Source organism: Quercus suber, unplaced genomic scaffold (genome assembly GCF_002906115.3).
Source record: "Quercus suber isolate HL8 unplaced genomic scaffold, Cork oak 2.0 scaffold_109, whole genome shotgun sequence".
Lineage (NCBI taxonomy): Eukaryota > Viridiplantae > Streptophyta > Magnoliopsida > Fagales > Fagaceae > Quercus > Quercus suber.
The window spans coordinates 1,168,015-1,190,268 of NW_027069574.1; the positions used below are offsets into that span (position 1 = coordinate 1,168,015).

The window sequence follows — 22,254 nt, forward strand, 5'->3', positions numbered from 1 at the left end:
GCGGTGATAACAACTTTCTCCTTAGATATTTTAGGACTCCCCCCTGTCCTATGTTTCTGCAATGCTTATTCGTGCCAACAGAACTTCCTAGAACGTCCCCCTGGACGGCAAATCACCTCTTCGAACCTCGGATATGGTTAGTTGAGGAGACATTTATCCTCGGCCCACCCTCCTGGGCCATTATGACCAAAACAAAATTCTTCATTTACTAACATGGACTCCTTTGACAATGTTTACTCCTCCTCGGATGGCCTCTCATCCCCGGCTTAGGCCTCAGACCCAATATATACATAGATAATGAGCTCCTGGACCTAATACCCCTACAACATTCATCTTACATGATAATAAAGTTCATCATAAAGTTAAATTGATAAAAATTAGGAGAAAAACAAATATATTACTTATAGGTGATGAATAATTTATATGACTGACATTTTTTTTACCTTTTCACTTTAAAAAAAAATATTAGGAATATCATATTTATATCATGAATGAGTAGGTTATAATTACAATTACATTAAAAAAAATTAAGATTACAATAATATTTTACTTTTAAAAAAGTAAAAATAGAACTATGAAAAGATAGCTTGTGTATAACAAAACCAATGTACCAAACAGACCCATATGATACTTTTTTTTTTCTTTTTTTTTTCTTTTTGTACATCATGAGAGACTAACATAGATTTTTTTAATTTTTTTGGATAGGAGACAGAGATTTATTTATCCAACTTGAATGGGTGGAACGACAACGTTACGGAGGATAACATTATTAATTGTATAATTTTTATAATAATATTTTTTCCTTTGGAGATGTGTTGTTTCTACTAGTAGACGAATGACGCAGACGCTGTCGTTTTGAGCATCCAAGGTGGGATGCACATGGTGGGACTTGGGAATGGTTGGGAGTGTGAATGTCTTTCTTGTTTACCTTGGGATTTAGTTCTTTTTTCTTGTATTTTATTTCAAAAACAAAATTTTTCTCTAAACTGATTTGATTTGAAGTTGTCATTTTCAACTTATTACTTAGCAATTTTATGAAATTCGTTAAAAAATTTATCTAATTAAAATTACACATAGATAGTCTATTCAATCGTCACATTATAAATTAGAAGAATTTAACTCCAAATCGTTTTGGTGCTAAACTTTTTTATTATATTAATAGATTTAGATTATTTTTTTTATATAAAATTTAGGTAGTATAACTTCTTCTTTTTTATATAATTCAATAGTTACAATGGGAATGTTAATTTAATTTAAATTCTAGATGTCTCAGTTGAAAATACTCAAATGTGCCAACCAATTGAGATACAAAACTCTTAACTAGATACATTTTTAACCTAAACCCAGTATATGAGTGTGGGGTTCAAAAACACAATAACGGAGGAGCTAACCTTGTGATTAAGATCAACACAACTAATTTCTAATATATGAGATGTAGAAATCCACAATGGGAAGATTTAAAAGAAGGTTGGAGACAAATATCATCAAATTAAAGGTTTTATATGCAAAAAAAATCGTATTCCCAAGGTATAGATAGGGGTTTTAAAGGATGAATACAAGTAATGACTCTTCTCAATTTCTCTCTCTTGTTCTTCCTTTGGTTTTTTCTGGATCCCCCTTCCTGTTGTTTTCATCTTCCTTTTATAACCATCTTTCATCATTTTCCAGATGTCCTTCTCTTATCTAGATTTAGGGGGATACTTGTTCCATCAGCACATTCTCCTACCATTTTTTATCATGAAAATAGAATTTTAAGGGTATTTATACTATTCAGGCCAATCACTCAACATTTAATGTAGCTGACATTGGGTAGGGAGAGCTCATTAATGCAAAAGTGACTATTACATTAGTTTCTGTGTGTTCTTCTACGTGTTCCCTAGAGAAGATAGGAGGAGTGTCCTCTGTTAAGCACCTAATTGCTTCTCGGTTGAGTTATTATTCCTCAAGAAGATTAATTCCTTGGACTACCTCAATAACGGGCCCAAATGGTCTCTTCTCAACAGAGGGCTCGTTGGTTATTTACTAGTCTCTAGGCCGGGCCCATTCCAAAGATGGAGTTTCTCAAGATTTTCTCTTCGGGTGCAAGGTCCTTGGGGCAGATGAGGTCCACCCTTCACAATTAGATTTCTCAATAAAATTCAAATGATTTTTGTATTGAATAATAAAATACAAATGTATTATGTATTCAAGAACAATAAATTCAATACAAATATGTGTACTCCAAAAGTTACAAAAACCAGTTTGATTTTTTTTTTCTCCTTTAGTAACAATTTGTAGGGTTTGGGTAATTGACCAAAAAAGTTGGTATGATCTCCCAAAAAAAGTCTTATCAGTTATATAACATAGCATTGTAATTTAATTCCTTTATCCATGGCATGACGCCATGTTACTGCTTTAAGTTCATCACTCCATTGACACAATGGACATTTATAAGGACTTAAGAAAGTGGAACAACTTTTGCTCCAAAAAAAAAAAAAGTGGACTAACTTTATGTTTATATATCAAAGAACCAAGAATAAGAAAGTGGGGTAGAAATTAGATGGGCTTAAATGATCGGATTCACTGGCCCAAATAATAGATTTAGATTGGTTTAGCCCAGGCTTTTCTTATAAATGGGCTAAGCAGGAATTGTTTACGGGAGTATGGGACTAAAAGTGCTCCAACCCCAAGGATACAACAACCAAGATCCGAGAAAAAAAAAAGGGGGAGAGAAGTGAGTGGTGACATTAAAAAGTTGGGATAATTACACTTTACCCACCTATGGTTTGCCTCTAATTCTATGTGCCTCCCCGTGGTTTCAATTTTGACACTTTACCCACCCAAGGTTCAGTCTGTTATTGCTCCGTAACCCACCTCCTTGTCTACTGTTACTTTAACACATAAACTCATAAAAAAAAGAACCTAAAACAGATCAAACACTGAAGAATGAAGAACACATCAAATTACTGAAGAACGAAGAACACAGTACTCAAATATTTTCTTTTCCAACATTTCTTATACACACAAATTCAACTAAATACAAAAAATTTCATCCCAAACATCTTCCAATCTAGTAAATCAAAACCCAACCAAATCAATAATAAAACATCTAAATCAACTAAATACAAAAGCAATCCATAAGCGTGCAATGTACAGAAAACAATTCAAACAATTCATTTTTTTTTTTTTTTCATTTGGGTTCTCACGCTCATTTTTTCTCTGCATTAAGCTTTTCTACTGGGTTCTCTCCGATGGGTTTCATTTTCTACAACGTTCTCTCTCTCATCTCATGGGTTTCATCTGATTTCCTTCGTTCTCACATCCGTCTTGGTCTCAGCCTCCGTCTCGGCGATTTGAAGCAAATCCAAGAAGAGTGCCAGCGGTGGTTTAGAGAGAATGGAGCTCGATCTCGGCCTCCGTCTCGGTCTCGCCCTCTGTCTCGACCAAAATTGAGCTCGATCTCAGCCTCCGCCCGGTCTATTGATGATTGCGAAATCCCTCTTCCTCTCTTTTTTTTAATCAACGATGGTGATAGTGGGTTTGTTGACTGATCGGTGGGTTTGGTGACTGGTTTGATGGGTTTGGTGACTGATCGGTGGGGTGGATCTTTCGTTTGGTCGGCAGGGTGGTGGGGTGGTGGTGGTTTGATTGTGTTGGTTAGTGGTGGTGGGATCTGGGTTTGATCTAGGTTTGATTGTGTTTTCTGGGTTTGTTGTGATTGGTTTCTTGATCTGGGTTTGATCTGGGCATGATTAGTTATACATTTTTCATTTTTGCCTCAATGTTGTTGTTGTGTTTTGCCTCAAGGAATGTTGTGAACCTTTGCATAAAAGAATAATACAAAGAATGTTAGAAAAGTTGCTAAGTTCTGAATTCTTGGAATCTTCTTGCAAATTTATGCTCCAAACTTATGTTTGAAACCAATTTTCCTTCCTATTGTTAATGGCTCTTGAAAACAATTCAAAGATGAAATCATTGCATTATTTACCAAACATTAGAATACAAAATTTAATAAGAATACAAAATCTGTTGGGTCAAGCACCAAATTTTTGGAGTAGCTCACTCAGTAATGGTTTACATACTTTCTCCTACTGCTTTGACAGCAAAACCCAGTAATACAAAATTTGCCAATATACATTAATTAAACAACAAGAAGTGTTTGTCCAAATGAAAACCCAAATGATTTTCGGTCTAATAAATAAGGTGGTGGGTAACATTGTAGCATCTAAGCTCTCAGGTGGGTGAGCAAATGTGGATGAGCGTGTTTTGCTGGAGAGGAGTGTTTGATCCATTTTGTGTTTTGATTTTGAAAGAAAAAGTGTTAGAGTAACGGCAGACAGGGAGGTGGGTTACGGAGCAATAACGGACTGAACCTCGGGTGGGTAAAGTGTCAAAATAGAAACCACGAATAGGCACATAGAATTAGAGGCAAACCACAGGTAAGTAAAGTGTAATTATCCCTAAAAAGTTTGTAGATAACTTCTTTTTTTTTTTTTGAAATTGTTTGTAGATAACTGTTAGGTCCATATTTTTAGGTTGGCTAATCACAAACCATTGTAATTTTTAGAACTAAGTTTGTCTAGTTATTTGGCAACGGGCTATACAATTGATCAAGACAAATCAGGTTAAAAACAATAGAAGACTCAAGAATGTAGAAACTAGACAGTTGTTGTGTTATATTTCAACTACAGCTCGATAGGTTGAAGACTCAAGAATGTAGAAACTGGACAGCTATTGTGCTGTATTTCAACTACGATAGGTTGAGAGTCATTTGACTCAACCGGTCGAACTATATGTCTCGACCAATCAAGACTACGCTAGATTGGGTATTCAATAGTTTTTTTTTTTTTTTTTACTGTTGGATGTAGGGTTTTGTGCAACTCAAATACACTACATATACAAACCCTAGACCATGTTTTTACATATACAAGAGAGTAGTGTTTTGTACACAAATCTAGAATTTTCCAAGCTTTCTTAAAGCATCAATCGAAGACCTATGTGCATACAAAAGATGTTACTGGACAAATCTTTGAGATTAGATCTTAGAGTCACAATCTAAGAGTTTGTGTGCAACAAATTAGTATAGAACAGTCCATGGATCTGGGAACTACTTGTAGTCATGTTAGTAAGTACTACATGAGGTAAACTTCTATACTATTCTAGTGGATTTGCTGTCTTGAGGTTTGACAATTTGATCCCTTTAGGTTTATACTGTGAAATGGTTTGTTTCATTAGTTTTCCTAGGTCATCAATTTGGTGTCTCATGTGATTCTTGTTTGTGTAATGTTATTCAATCTAGATCTAAAACATAATTAATCTAATTAATTACTTGACTAAGAATTGGTTAATATTGTGACTACTAGAGCCAAAACCCTAACAATAACAAACAAGAAAAAGAAATTATACATATAATTTAAAAAATAAGGTAATAAACAAAGACGGATATCAAATAGTTATTAATTTTAAGGTCATGTTAACAGGTGCTTTTATGGCAATTGTTAATAAATTATTTTAAGAAAATTTTAACACAACTTTTATGAAAAATATAAAAAAGCTATAAAAAAAATCAATACTTTTTTTTTCCAAATAAATTTTTTTAAAATAATTTTTAAATGAATACCCTTAGGCTCCGCTTGGGAGTTCATAAGGGAATGAAATGAAATGATCATAAAGGAATGGAATAGAATGGAATTAAGTAACCTTAATTGGATGTTTAAAAATAAAAGAATGGAAATGAATGAAAATGAATGGAATGTAAGTAATTCTGTTTGGGAGCAACATGGAGGGAATGGAATAGAATCATTTTATAACAATATTACTGTTAGACCCCTATTTTAAAATAAAGGGTTGAATATATATGGGTATTTTGGGAGTTTTAGTAAAAAAATCATCTCTCTCTCTCTCTCTCTTTATATATATATATATATATATAAAAAGCTATAAAAAAATCAATACTTTTTTTTTTTCCAAATAAATTTTTTAAAAATAGTTTTTAAATAAATACTGTGGGGCCCGTGGGCCTGACAGCCACAGCCCATCACGTAGTAGGCCCAAGGCCAACGCCGAGGAGGATTGACCAGCCAAGACTAAGTTAGACAAAGCCTCTTTTTTTGACCCACGCCGAGGACCTCTTCGTCCTCGGCATACTAAGGATAATTTTTGGAGGGGACAAGCCCAGAGCAAGCTTCACATTCACACTTAATGCATTCACCTAACCCCTCTGGCCGCATTAATGGGGATATAACCCCTTAGCAGGGTAACATTGATCAAAGTGAACCACTTGAGTACCGATAAGGCCTCTGATGAGACGGATGGCCAGAAGGGAAGCGAATGGATGATCAACAGATGGAAGAAGGAGATAGGAAGATGAAGACTATATAAGAAAAGCAAGTAAAGTAAAGAAAAAGGGGGAGAAAAAAGAGAAGAAAAGGGGCTCCTCGGCCATGGGCCGAGGAGCATTCCCCCAGTTGTAAATTAACTCTAAGTGTTTCTTAATGAAAGAGAGTTCATGCTTGGTGAATGACGGCCAGCGCCTAAACCTTTAACCCACTCTCTACAAATTTATTGTTTGGGCTTGATTGGGCTAAAAACTCATTTGTACTCAGGGTCAAGCACAAATTGAGTCCTCACAAATACCCTTAGGCTCTGCTTGGGAGTTCATAAGGGCATGGAATGGAATGGAATGAAATGATCATAAGGGAATAGAATAGAATTAAGTAACCTTAATTGGATGTTTTAAAATAAAGGAATGGAAAGGAATGAAAATGAATGGAATGTAAGTAATCCTGTTTGGGAGCAACATGGAGGGAATGGAATGGAATCATTTTATAACAATATTACTATTATACTCCTATTTTAAAATAAAGGGTTGAATATATATGGGTATTTTGGGAGTTTTAGTAAAAAAATCATCTATATATATATATATATATATATAATCGAAACCTCTGAAACTCCTACAATTTTTCACCCAGCAAAATATTAAAAAATAAAATAAAAAAACCGTAATTGCACTCTTCCTCTCTTCCTCTCCTCTTTGGACTCTCAAATCTCTGTCTTTGTTCCTAGCCGGAAGCCCTCCCGCTCTGTCACTTTTTGTCCCAACTTCTCCTGGGTGCAAATACAATCTCTTCTATTTATCTCAAGCCTAATCTATTAGAAGAAGTATGGGCTATCTCTCCTATCTCAGTCGCTTCTCTTTTTATTCTGTGTTTTCTCTACTGCCGTTAGTTTCTTTTTCTTCGCTTACTATATGTGTTCCTCCATCTTCTATTTCTTCGTTTCTTCTCTGCCTCAGATATGTTTCTCTCTGTGACCGCTTCTCTCTATTTCTTTTTCTTTTTCAAATTTGGTTGCACTGGTCCTACAACTTTAGACATTCTGATACAGAGACCCAGAGATTTGAGGGATATGGAGATTGGGGAAATTCTTCAAGGTGCTGGGGCTTTAAGTGTAAAAGATATACTATACATCCAATTGTACATGAATTAATGGGCTCCAACAAAAGTTCCTTGGATAACTAAATCTCTAACCTCAACACTAACCATGAAAGAGAGTTCAGAGAGGCCAATAATTAAGCATCAACATGCATTGATGATGTTGGCATCTTTTATTACAACTATGGCCTTTCATGCTGGAATAACCCCAGTGGAACATGTGGAGGATTTAAAAAAATAAAAAATAAAAATTGACTGAAGACGATAGCATGTGGAGGAGTTTAAAAGAAAGGAAAAAAAGAAAAAGAAAAAAACGTTAAAAGTTTGAGAGAATAAGTGGATGAGAATAAAAGAAAGGCTAAAAAAATATTAGTAGGATAGTTAGGGTAAAAAAATATATAAATGATGCTAAAGATATAACAAATTTCATCACTTAACCTCTAGAAACTAATGTCACCATTAAAAAAAAATATTTGATATTTGTTTATTATTTATTATGATAATGCCATTTACCAATCATAATTATTGTCACATCAATCCACAAAATGTTTTGTTATTAATTTGTTGTATCTTTAGCATTTTGTAAAATAATTAGTTTAGTGTGTTATATATATATATATATATATAGTGATAATTTTGATATATATCATTCCCTTAGGTAAACCAAAATCGTCTCTAATACGAAATTGACTCTTGCGATGTACACACTTATGCATTAGTTTAAGTCATCTTCATGATTTGTGCCTTTTGGTTTAGATTCCCCTTGTCTATTTCCTTTTCTTTTCCCTTTTTTTTTTTCTTTTTCATGTGCATTTAGGCATACTAGGCCATCAACATAATTTGTATTTTTAGTACATTAGAACTTTAATCATAAAAACAAAAAATGCAACATTATAATAGAAGTCTTCTTACAATGAAATTTTTTTTATGTTTTTTGTATTAATATACATTTGCAAGGACAAATAAAATATTGGAGAAAATTATAAACTTGATAACATTCAAACATTAAGGGGTAAGATTATTACTAAGTGAGAGATTGAGAGAAAAAATTCATTGAAAAATATTAGTTTAATTTTTAAAAAATCTCTTTAAGTAGTTCTCCCATGCATAGCACAGATTAGCGACTAGTTAAATCTAATTCTATTCCCTTCCATTTCTCCTAATTTCAGGGGTAATGAAAATTTGAGGTTTTAAGAGAATAGAAAGGAATGAGTGTTCTCTCCTACCCATTCCATTTTCTCCCACTTAAATTCGCAAACAAATGAATGAACTTCCCATTCCCTCATCTCAAGCGGAGCTAGGCTATCTGTTAACTTTTCTCTTAATTTCATTCATATAACTAATCACATCAATGGATTCTAATTATCTCATTTGATAAAGTCAATAAGGGATACAAGTTTCAGTCACGCTTTCACCAAAACCAACTGGTTTTTTCGACGCAATTATCATGGAATCTGTTAGTCCAAAGCATCTATCAAAAACCACATCATCTAGCTTGTTCAAAATACGAAAAAGAACACCACATCATAACTAGCCTGCTAGAGGAGCAAGCATGCCATGAAGCTCAACAAATCACATATCACGAAAGAGGTTTATAGGAAGATAAAGAATCCATAAGCCAGGGAGTAATCAAACATAAAAGAGAGACGCAAAGAGCCGAAGTTTGATATTGGATAAGAGAGAAAAGACAAGTTAATTAAAGGTAGTTTGACAAAGTGAATACATAATAAAACAAAAAAGTTTGGGAACAAAATGATAGCTAGTTTTACAAAGATAACTTTCAATATGTGCTTTTAGGACAATATGTCAAAAGTCATTTCCATACAATTATGTTAACAAACTTCAAACAAAGTTTACTTGCCCAATAAGGGCTACAAAATCATGTTAACAAATAATTAACAGGACTCAACCAGATTACAAGGATCACAAAAAAAAATAACTTCAGAGATCCAAAGGCAGCAAGCCCCAGCAAACCAACCTATTACCATATGTAACACACATCACCACCCACTATAAACTTTCCCAGATAAAAGAATGTGAACCAAAAACAATACACACATGCACACATTATACAATTATAAGTTATAACATTAGAAGATCAGTAAACACTCATTTTTCATGCTTAGATTAGATCAGACATCCTTCTTCTATGACGACAAAGCCCCAGCAAACCAACCTATTACCATATGTAACACACATCACCACCCACTATAAACTTTCCCAGATAAAAGAATGTGAACCAAAAACAATACACACATGCACACATTATACAATTATAAGTTATAACATTAGAAGATCAGTAAACACTCATTTTTCATGCTTAGATTAGATCAGACATCCTTCTTCTATGACGACAAATTGTAACTCTCAAATTTGGATCTGATGAAGTGACAATCTTGTTTCTTGGCAAGGAGTCCACCTTCAAATCTGAGCCATTGCATTTGGGACTGTCTCCAGGGAGAGTTTTTGTCTCAGCATATCGAGATTTTCTACTTGAGCTTTGTAAAATTGCCCTGAAACGAGGTTCTGAATAACTAAGTGATTGGGAAGGTGAAAACTGGTTTGAACTTCTTGTCACTGATCTAAAACTTCTTGCTCTTCCAACAATCTCTTTTTCTACAGCACTGTGCCTTTCACGACTGGCCGCAGTGGAAGTCATGAAACGAGGCTGAGACTTGGAACGAATTCGTTTAATATTTTTCTTGGTTGTTTGAGGTATTCCAATAGCTTCTTTCAAATCTACTTTGGGGCTTATGGGGATCTTGGCTTCTTCTTCTTCAAGAAGACCATAAGTAGTTGAGAATAGCCCTTTGTTTTCACTCAACAGAATTTCAGCCTTGTGTATTTGATTCCTAACTTTCTGGCATTCTTCTTCAGCTTCTCTTATGTCTTCTTCAAGCAACGTGATCCTTTTTTCTCTTTGCCTTTTCAATTCCTATATAGGCATAGATACAAATATCGCGCATGAAAATGTGTTACCGAAGAAACCAACAGTTTCAAAGAATTTGAGAAGCACACCTCTGGAAGTTCTCTATTGGACTCTATTCCTCTTGCTCTCTTAGCAAAGCTCAAAGAGCAGATGGTCTCTGGAACATCAGTTTCACACGGACTTACATGCACAAGCATTAAAACTTTCGAGTGATCACCTGTAGCAATTGATTGTAAAACATTTTTTCAACGAGGATGTTGTAACTTCACATAAAAATAAATTTTTGTTTATTTTTATTTATTTATTTTTGTTATTATCATAAATGCATGGTTTATAGTGGATTCATCAACCTAGAAAGCAACTAGATTTGATCAATCATAATTTTAGGATCTCAATCAAGCTAAAGAATAATCTCATTCAGAAATGGTATCAAAAGATTCAAAACTAGTGCATTGTTTCAAATGTTATGAAGATGGTAAATAGAAGAAAGCAGTATATTACCTAAGGAATCCTTGAGAAGTTGAGTTAGCTTGCTATTTCTGCAACCAAAGAAACAGATAATAAAACTGAGCCAGGTTACAGTACAATTGGTAGGGAAAAGGAACACCTTAAAGGGCTTATCTGCTAGTAGTTAGAAACTTAAAGCCCACGTCTAGCAATTTCAAACTTAGGGACCACTGCTAGCTTATCTAACAAGAATGAGTACGTAACTAAAGCTGAGAATCAAACAGGACTTGCCTGTAAGGAACATGTGCCTTCCTCTTCCTCAAAGCTGCAATAACATCACCTAAAGCTGAAAGAGAGAGATTTATGGCTCTTCCTTCATCAAGTGTTAGTCCAGTGGCTCCTGTTTTCAATAAGCGCTCGCTTCCTCCTAGATCAACCATCCACAGTTTGCTTACTGGTGCTTTAGCTTCCAAAGCATCCCCACGTCGATAAATGGTGATCCTCGTTAAGCTAGATATATAAAGCTAAGCAGATAACGTAATTATCAAACCAAAATAATCCATCAAACTATCTAAAAAATATAACTAGATCCATAACCCACCAGTGTGACCTGCTAGATGCCTCGTTCACATTAGTCCAAGCAGTGGATCTAACACGTCTCCCCTTAGTATACCACCATCTGGCCTTTGCAATATCTGGAATTGGAACATCCGTGAGACCCTCAATTTCCACCGATCCCTTTGAATCTGTTTGAATGTTGAGGTTGCTGTAGTAGAGTTAGTCAAAATCATAACAAGCAAATTTCTGCGTGATGAATATATATTCATTGGGTTGAATATAATACCATCTTGTTAGAGCTTCATATGCTCTATAGAGTGGTTTTGGAGCCAGCAGATCTCGAACATGACCCATGTAAACCTCCAACATGCTCATCGAAAATGATAAAGAACACAAGTTATCAAAAGAGGCTTGATGGAAGAGCTCATTCAGAGCTCGAGGAAGAATTCCTGGTTTCTCATCTGTGCCATCCTGTAGATTCATTTCAGTCCATCATTGTTCAACCACATGAAAGAATTATTAACTAAATCCAAATTTCAATTACTGACCATGGTAAATGTCTTCCTGTACCAGTTTGACCGTAGGCGAAAACACACACATTATGTCCATCAAGTGCAGATTTGAGGATTGGTTCCACCTCAGCAAAAACATCCTCTACAAAAATTTTGAAACAGGATAGACTCTTATTGCAACTGGCATTAATTTTTTCAAAGTATAATCAGAACTTAACATGTACATTGACATTTAACACTAACCTTGGCTTGTTTCTTGTTGAAACACTTTATCAAATTCGAATTCTTTCCTTGTTCCAGCCAACTTAACCGCAATCTTCTCCGATCCAGCTGAAATGGGTTCATGATTTCTTTTCTTGTCTGTCAAAAGCACTGGTCGAACTCGACAAAATACCCGAACGCTACCTGAAAATTGAACTCAATTCTTATATTAGAAGGAAAACAAAGAACATTCCATATGATTAAGCCAACCAAGACCATTACCTTTGATATCTAATATCTTATTCAACGCTTCTCTCCGTTTCTCAGCCAATGATTTCCCCTTCAGCCTCAACCGTGCAACTTCCCCTAATGAACCAATTCATGAAAGATATTAACATTATGGCAAGACCACTACTGCTTGAAATCAAAGCAACAAACTCAGGTAGCTTCAAATGTGATTCAGAATCCTACCTTCTAGATTCAGTATTGACTGCTCAAGCTCATGCTTTTCTTGCTCAGGGACAACATTGACATCGGTACAGATGACAGGAATGGATGGTGAATCGTGCAATTCAGAAACTGGTGAGAACCCATCAAGGGATCTTGGTTTGATCCCATTGGGGATGATTTCAAGGACTCCATTACCTTCTCTGAAGGCAATGGGATCTGTTCTTCCTCAGTGGAAATGAACATTTCTTAGCCCAACAAAGCAATCAACCACTCAAACCTTTTCCAAAAAAAATGCAGAATTTGAAACACAAAGAACCTTTTTTGGCCGTACAATGCTCCAACTAAAGCACAAATGAAGCAAATCTTTTTTTACTCTCTCTTTTTCTTTATAGGTAATGGATGAAGCTAAAATCTAAATATACTCTTATGCACAAAATCCATAAATAACAAAAATTTATCACAATGACTTAAGTTATTTCTTAAAAATAGANTATTCCATATGATTAAGCCAACCAAGACCATTACCTTTGATATCTAATATCTTATTCAACGCTTCTCTCCGTTTCTCAGCCAATGATTTCCCCTTCAGCCTCAACCGTGCAACTTCCCCTAATGAACCAATTCATGAAAGATATTAACATTATGGCAAGACCACTACTGCTTGAAATCAAAGCAACAAACTCAGGTAGCTTCAAATGTGATTCAGAATCCTACCTTCTAGATTCAGTATTGACTGCTCAAGCTCATGCTTTTCTTGCTCAGGGACAACATTGACATCGGTACAGATGACAGGAATGGATGGTGAATCGTGCAATTCAGAAACTGGTGAGAACCCATCAAGGGAATCTTGGTTTGATCCCATTGGGGATGATTTCAAGGACTCCATTACCTTCTCTGAAGGCAATGGGATCTGTTCTTCCTCAGTGGAATGAACATTTCTTAGCCCAACAAAGCAATCAACCACTCAAACCTTTTCCAAAAAAAATGCAGAATTTGAAACACAAAGAACCTTTTTTGGCCGTACAATGCTCCAACTAAAGCACAAATGAAGCAAATCTTTTTTTACTCTCTCTTTTTCTTTATAGGTAATGGATGAAGCTAAAATCTAAATATACTCTTATGCACAAAATCCATAAATAACAAAAATTTATCACAATGACTTAAGTTATTTCTTAAAAATAGACAAGAAAAGAAAATCTATCTCCAATGACCTCAACAAAATTTATGACTGACCCATATAAAGACAACAAGGGAGACAATTTTTTTACACCTTAAAACAAGGACAAGAAGAAGCTATCATCACTAACTTTGTTAGCATGAGATCAGCTATTTAACCCAACATATTCAACTTTGACTGACCCACATGAAAACCTCAACCTTGACAACCAGAAACACCTTAAATAAAAGAAGAAAACAAATCGAAGTTTATGTATCAGAGTAATAACCCACACTCAAAGTACCTGGAACTAAAAAGAAATGGCTTTACAAATTCTAGAAGGTAAAGAAACTTTTTTACAAGATGAGAACTAGAACTGGAGATAAGGATGCAAAGAGAGTGACTTTGTAGCTGAAACAAAGTTACAGTAGCTACATAATTGAGTGGCACAAAAGAAAACTATTTTTCTTGAAAACCCAGAAGAAATCAAGCTAGAGAACAAGAAGAAGTCAAAAACTGAGCACAGATTTTCAAAGACAACCTTAGGAAATCCGGGAAGCCAGAAGAAAAAGGCATGTGGGTATTAGTTATTTTCAATGATTGAACACTTAAGGGCCCAGATTAGAAGGTGAAAGTTCCTGTACAGTTAAGGGTGACACAAAAGTCAATAAAAAAAAAATATCTAAAATCACAAAAATTTTCACGACCAGAGATTGCTAATAATAAACAGGAGGTGCCCACTAGTTTCAGGCCACAAATTATTCTTTCAATTTTTTATTATAATTTTAATATGGTGAGCGGTTAATTATCACTCACTAATAAAATTATTTTTTTTCATTAATCATACTTTGGCGAAAAATTCTGTGACTCTAAACTTTTCTAAGGTTAATAGCAAGTAAAAAAAAATAGTATCTGTCATAACTCTAATGTGATAGACTCTGAGTAATTTTCACTAATTATACTTTATCACATTATGACAAAAAATTTGGTGATAATTTCAAACTACCGCTCATAAGATTTTTACAGTTCACCTAACTGGAAGCTGCACGTTAAATAAGAACAAAGAAGAATTTATCAACTTAACTACTAACTTTTATCGCATTGATCATAATAAAAAAATACTTGAGTGTAAGAATCTATTTTGGTTGGTCCAGATCTCAAACCGAACTGTAAAGTTTTGTTTTTCAAGGTGGAGCGTGAGGAGCGGAGGGGTAACAGTGAAATTAAAAGTGAAAAAGATGTGCTTTTTGGTCACATTGACCAATTTTGGTAGTTTTTTTTTTTTAGGTACTTTGGGTTAGCTTCTCAAAAAAAAAAAAAAAAAAGAGGGTACTTTGGGTTGAAGGAATTGAGAACATGGATTCTTGTACTACTTTAAAACCATTGGTTAAAGTCTTGACACGTGGTGGAACAATAATTCATATGCTGATGTGGCGAGATACAATTGGGGGAGATTGAGGGGTGGACCCTATGTTTTAGTACATGGGAGATTGTTCTTTATCAGTTAATTTATTTTTTTAACTGTTTTACCGAGATGGAACATGGAAGACTTGCTTGCCGTTAACGGTAAAGTTGTAATAATGGCGGGTAAAGAGTAGAGAAGAGACTGGAGAGTGACTATTGGGTGTTGGAATTTGAAATTTCAAATTATTCTGCTTGTGGATTTACTTTGTTGGAACCTTCATAAAGCAACAAGAATCTTTTAGTATGCTGAATCTTTATTTTATTAATCTTTTCCTTTCTGAGAAAACTAGAACCTATATACAATCAATCAAAAAAAAAAAAAAAATCTATATACAAAAAAGTATGAATTAATTGATGAGGGAATTAATTGATGTTATGTATTCAATATGAAATTCACGACCTTCCAAAAATATATATATATATATATATATTTTTATAAGAACAAAATATTAGATTTTAGATTTTGGGCCTTTGGGCATGCGCATAAAAAAAAAAAAAAAAATCTATATACAAAAAAGTATGAATTAATTGATGAGGGAATTAATTGATGTTATGTATTCAATATGAAATTCACGACCTTCCAAAAATATATATATATATATATATATTTTTATAAGAACAAAATATTAGATTTTAGATTTTGGGCCTTTGGGCATGCGCATGGTTATGTTGTATAGAAATGTATAACAAAGACCATTTTCTATACAACAAAATGGTCTTTCTTGGGTTTGAGAGGGACAAAGTGGTGAGTTTTGTCGGTAGCTGTGAAATTGGTTTGAAATTGAAGAGGACAGTGACCGGTGGTATTAGCTTGGCAGCAACGATTGACAGTAACTGGAGGCATTAATGGCATCGATGGATAGCCATTTCGGCAAAGTTGGTGGTGACGGCGGTGGGAATATGAATGAGTTTTTTTTTAATTAAATGCTCATCTAAATTTAAATAATACAAAATTGAAATAAGAAAATAACATAAATCTAGTATTTTAAGAGTGGTTTGTGATCGCCATATTTTACTGAAACTGAAAATTTTTTGTTAAAAGTACTGTATGTAAATAAAAGTAAAAGTTGAATGAAATAGTATAATAAGACTCATGAATAGTATCAAAAAGTGCAATAGAACCTATAAATAGTAGCAAAAATAAATTAAATAATAAAATAAATTGACAAAAATAATCATGTCAAACCAACACTTAATATGCTGATTCTTTATTTTATTAATCTTTTCCTTCCTAAGAAAACTAGAACCTGGTCCTATATAGTATATACAAAAAAGTATGAAACTTTTGATGAGGCAATTAATTGATGTTATGTATTCAATATGAAATTCACGAACTTCCAAAAATAAAATATTAGATTTTAGATTTTGGGCCTTTGGGCTTGGTTATGTTTGTATAGAAATGTCCAACAGTTGTAGTCAACAAAGACCATTTTGTGATGCGTGAACTATAAACTCAACTTTTACCTGACAGCGACACTATCCTTCCACTGGCTTACCAAAACTTGTAGGGAGGAAACGGATGGGAGGGCTGTTTGGTAGGGAGGAAAAGGAGAAGAGAAAAATGGTAAGGCTCAACTATTTTGTCTCTTAGCCTACCAAAACTTGTCCACTACCAACGTGCAGCCTATTTTATTATTATTTTATTTTTTCGGTCATTGTTTCTTTTAATTTTTCCGTACTCTTTCTAGAAAAATACTTTCCTGCTTCCCGACGTTGACAACCCTTTCTTCGTTAGCAAAAAAAAAAAAAAAAAAGGTTTTATAGAAAACAATTTTGAGTTCTTGAATTTCTTGTGCACTTTTTAGTTATTTATTTATTTTAGGCGAAAACTACATTTTAATCTCTATATTTTCACCATTTTCCATTTTGATCCTTAACTTTTTTTTCCACCGCTTTTAGTTTCTATCTTGAAAAATGCATCTCATTTTTGTCCCTACCGTTACATCAGAAATGAAATTTGCACAACTAGCAAACAGCATAAGTTAAATATAATAAAATAATGCCACATCAACCATGTGGCTTTCCATGTCAGCATCTAAATTAAAATAATAATAAAAAATTTTAATTGACATTTAAAAAGTCCATGTCAGCAATTATAATGAATTTAAAATCAAAACCATTTTCTTTTTAAATTTGTCAATTTTAAAAATAAAATAAAATATTTTAAAAAATATGAATAGATTTTACAACTCTCTCTAATCTCATATTCTCATCAAATTCTCATCAGATACCTCTAATCTCGAACTTCCTCCCTCTCACCTCCAACATCACTTCACCTCTAATCAAAACCATCTCAGATTCTTACACCTCAAATTGTCATTTCTTGATCTCACTCTCTCTTTCCGTACCCCTTGGCCGAAGCTCCCACCGTTCATCTCCTTTAATCACCGCTGCCACCGCAGCTATCAAGTTGGTAAGATCCTCCTAGTCAATGGGTTCAGCAAGGTTCACAGGTGGTAGGATCGGTAAGGTTCATCAATGGTGCGTCAGTTTTTGGGTCATATGTGGTGTGTGGTAGGGGTTTCCAGCAGATCTGAAGGCCCACGTTTTCCTCTCCTCCTCACTTTCTCATCTCACCCTCTTTATCTTGGGATTGAATTTGAAGAGGATCTGAAGCTGATCTTGGGTTTATTTTATTTGTTTCTAATTTTTGACAAATTTGAAAAACTCATTTGCTGTATCTGTTGAGAAGGGATATTCTAGGTTTGTGGGTTTGTGAAAGGACTATTTGCTATGTGTGTTGAGAAGGGATCTTCTGGGTTTGTGAAAGGGATTTTTTTGGGTTTATGAATGAGAATTTGTTGGGTTTGTGAAAAAGGAATGAGAATTTTATGGATTACCAATTAGGTGAGAAAAATGTTCAGATCTTGAGATTGACGTTGCCAAGAAAATGCTTAATTAAATTTTATTTTATTTAACTGTTATTGATCTGAGTTTTGATGTGTTTGGCTTTAAAGAAAGTACAAGAAAGACAGATAAATGAAAAGAAACTAAGAATTAATTTGCTAAGAACATGAATATGAACAATTATGTTCTTGGGGAAGAACACAAAAACCACATATGAATATGTTCTTCTGAAGAAAATAATAAAAGGAAAAGAAAATTTTATTTTAATTATTTGATTTGATTTGGTTTTAAAAATCACATGTTTAGAATTTTGTTTTAATTTTTTCTAACGTAGCTTTTTTTAATATTTAAAATGCTGATGTGGTGGCCATGTAATCACTCCATATGCCAACCGTGCATTCCGTTTGCCAGCTGAGCAAATTCCATCTATGATGTAACGGTAGAGACAAAAATGAGACGCGTTTTCTAGGATAGGGACTAAAAGCGGTGGAAAAAAAAGTTAGGGACCAAAGTGGGAATCATGTGAAAATGTTGGGACGAAAATATGGTTTTTGCCTTTATTTTATAAATGAAGTGTCCATTCATATATATATTAATAAAAATATAAAAAGTGTTTTTTTATTTATTTAATATGAATATGATTGTAAATTTATACAAACATTTTCTATCTTCCCATTTTTCTTCTCAATCAAACAAAAAAGTTTTTCAACCATCTACTTTTCCACTCTTCCAACTAAGGGTGTGAATGAGTTGGGGTGAGGAATCTTTTCAACCCAACCCACCATGATTGGTTAAAAAACATTCAACCCATCATAGGGGTCCAACCCAACCCACATGAATCCAATTGGGTCTGGTTGGACCCACAGGTTGGTAAGCTTTTTTTTAATTATTATTATTATTAAATTGAGTATTAGAACAACAGCACCACAAAAAAAGAATAAATTTATAATCAAATAATAATGAGCATAACATCAAACAAATACAAATTATATGAGGAGAATTTAGGGTTTGAGTTTTATTTAGGAAGAGGGGCCAAAAAAGTAAATAACAAAATTGTATAATATATTTTTCAAAATTTAAATATATAATAAATATAGGTGGGTTGGGTTGGGATTTGTGAATCTTATAACCAACCCAACCCACTGTTAAAAAAAAAAAATTCATAACCTAACCTAATCCACCAACCCTTGAAAACCAACCATAGAAAATCTTTTAGTTTCCTTCATTAGGTCGGGTCAATTTTGGCAAGTTGGAAGGTTCATGGCACACCTTTACCTCCAAACAAAAACAAACGAAGGAAACTAAAATATTTTCTATCCTCCAATTTTTTCACCCCTTTTAATTTTCTATCTTCTCACTTTTCTATTTCCCCAACCAAACAAATTCTTAGTTGAACTTTTAAGCTCTTCTATGAAACTCAATGTTGCCGTTCAATTTTTTTTTTTAAATATTTTTACATACATATTCATGAATTTAAACTAAAAAATATAGAGGAAAAAAATTATAATTTATTAACTTTATGTGCAATACTATAAATGTGTTCATCCAACTTACAAATTAAAAAAGAAAACTACAGTTTATCAAATAAATTTTTTTTTTTTTTACATCACTTTATTTAGCGAACACATGTAATGAGCACTTTAGAGTGTTTTACATATGATAATCATGGAGATGAACTTATTATTACATAAATTGTTTTTGAAATTTGATGAAACAATAAAACCAGTGTTAATTATTTTAAAAATATATATATATTCACAAGTTTTGAAAAGTGATAAAATAATCTAATCTTTAATGATAGATAAGTACCGTGCCTTTTTTTTTTTTTTTTTTTTTTGAGTAGAAGTACCATGGCTAAAAAAAAAAAAAAAAATCTATATACAAAAAAGTATGAATTAATTGATGAGGGAATTAATTGATGTTATGTATTCAATATGAAATTCACGACCTTCCAAAAATATATATATATATATATATATTTTTATAAGAACAAAATATTAGATTTTAGATTTTGGGCCTTTGGGCATGCGCATGGTTATGTTGTATAGAAATGTATAACAAAGACCATTTTCTATACAACAAAATGGTCTTTCTTGGGTTTGAGAGGGACAAAGTGGTGGGTTTCGTCGGTAGCTGTGAAATTGGTTTGAAATTGAAGAGGACAGTGACCGCTGGCATTAGCTTGGCAGCAACGATTGACAGTAACTGGAGGCATTAATGGCATCGATGGATAGCCATTTCAGCAAAGTTGGTGGTGACGGCGGTGGGAATATGAATGAGTTTTTTTTTTTAATTAAATGCTCATCTAAATTTAAATAATACAAAATTGAAATAAGAAAATAACATAAATCTAGTATTTTAAGAGCTGTTTGTGATTGGCTTATTTTGCTGAAACTGAAATTTTTTTGTTAAAAGTACTGTATGTAAATAAAAGTAAAAGTTTGATGAAATAGTATAATAAGACTCATGAATAATACCAAAAAGTATAATAGAACCTATAAATAATATCAAAAATAAGCTAAATAGTAAAATAAATTAACAAATATAATCATGTAAAACCAACACTTAGTATGCTGATTCTTTATTTTATTAATCTTTTCCTTGCTAAGAAAACTAGAACCTGGTCCTATATAGTATATACAAAAAAGTATGAAACTTTTGATGAGGATATTAATTGATGATAGAGCATCTGCAGCCGGAAATCCTATCCTATCCTATTTTACCATCTCAAAAAGTTACTTTATCAATTATACCATCCAATTTTACAATATACCCAACATCCCATCTTTTATTTTCTTATTCTACTCTTTAAAATAATATATCTACCCAATAAAATAATATATCCCAAATCCATATCTATTCTCTCTCATCTCTCTCCTCTCTCTGATTTTTAACTCTCTTCCTCTGTCTCTCTTCCACTGAAACCACCACCACCTCCACCATCCAAAAAGGCTACAAAACACAAACAAACTACCCCTGCTTCACTGCCCATCACCCACCACCGCCAAAACAAAATCCACAAATTTTTAACTCTCTTCCACTGAAACCACCACCACCTCCACCATCCAAAAAGGTTACAAAACACAAACAAACTGCCCCTGTTTCATTGCCCATCACCCACCACGGCCAAAACAAAACCCACCAATTTTTAACTCTCTTCCTCTGTCTCTCTTCCACTGAAACCACCACCACCTCCACCATCCAAAAAGGCTACAAAACACAAACAAACTACCTCTGCTTCACTGCCCATCACCCACCACAGCCAAAACAAAACCCACAAATGACCAACAAATACCCAGCAAAATCAGACCCATAAATGAGAAACTTGCACCATAAATGAACAAAACCCATAAACCGATCTTTGCGCCGATCTCCACACCCAACGCCCAACACCGATCTCCATATGCGCAACGGCGATCTCCATGCCCAACGGCGATCTCAACATCCCACGCCCAACGGCGACCTCCACATCCCACGCCCAACGCCTATCTCTACGCCCAATGCCGATCTCCACACCACACCCAAACACCGATCTCTGCGCCAAACCCCAAACGCCGATCTCCACGCCACCACACTGATCTGCAACAAGAGAGAGAAGAAAAATAATGACTGGGTGGTGGCTTGCCATGGCCGGTGACAATGGGTCAGGCCATGGTGTGGTGGCTATGGGGTTGAGTTTGAAGAGAGGAAAGCTGAATGAGAGAGAAGGAAGATAAAGAAAAGAAAAGGAAATAACGAGAGAGAGAGAGAGAGGAGAGAGACAATTAAAAAATAATTTTTAGAAATAGGATTGTGCTACAGTAGCATCTTATTAAAATTGTAAAAAATTTTACAATTCTGAAGGTTTACAACTCCAAATGCTAGGTGTTTTTGAGACTTTTATGCTAAATCAATCTTACATTTGGCATATCCATGCCCAGCTGCGGATGCTCTTATGTATTCAATATGAAATTCACGACCTTCCAAAAATAAAATATTAGATTTTTTTTATAAGAATAAAATATTAGATTTTAGATTTTGGGCCTTTGGGCTTGGTTATGTTGTATAGAAATGTCCAACAGTTGCAGTCAACAAAGACCATTTTGTGATACGTGAACTATAAACTCAACTTTTACCTGACAGCGACACTATCCTTCCACTGGCTTACCAAAACTTGTAGGGAGAAAATGGATGGGAGGGCTGTTAGGTAGGGAGGAAAAGGAGAAGAGAAAAATGGTAAGGCTCAACTATTTTGTCTCTTAGCCTACCAAAACTTGTCCACTACCAACGTGCAGC

At 34.0% G+C, this 22,254-nt stretch overlaps 1 protein-coding gene across 1 annotated transcript; it reads right to left on the reverse strand.

The window, feature by feature from the left end:
- Positions 1–9,594: 9,594 nt before the first annotated feature.
- On the reverse strand, positions 9,595–13,469 carry LOC111989506 (kinesin-like protein KIN-14U). Its single transcript, XM_065775343.1, is given in 11 exon segments — positions 9,595–10,350; positions 10,434–10,561; positions 10,846–10,883; positions 11,083–11,301; positions 11,393–11,557; positions 11,636–11,820; positions 11,898–11,911; positions 11,914–12,003; positions 12,105–12,266; positions 13,038–13,121; positions 13,227–13,469. Coding segments are annotated over 11 exon segments (1,872 nt in total). The 5' UTR covers positions 13,399–13,469; the 3' UTR covers positions 9,595–9,735.
- Between the last annotated feature and the right edge of the window lie 8,785 nt (positions 13,470–22,254).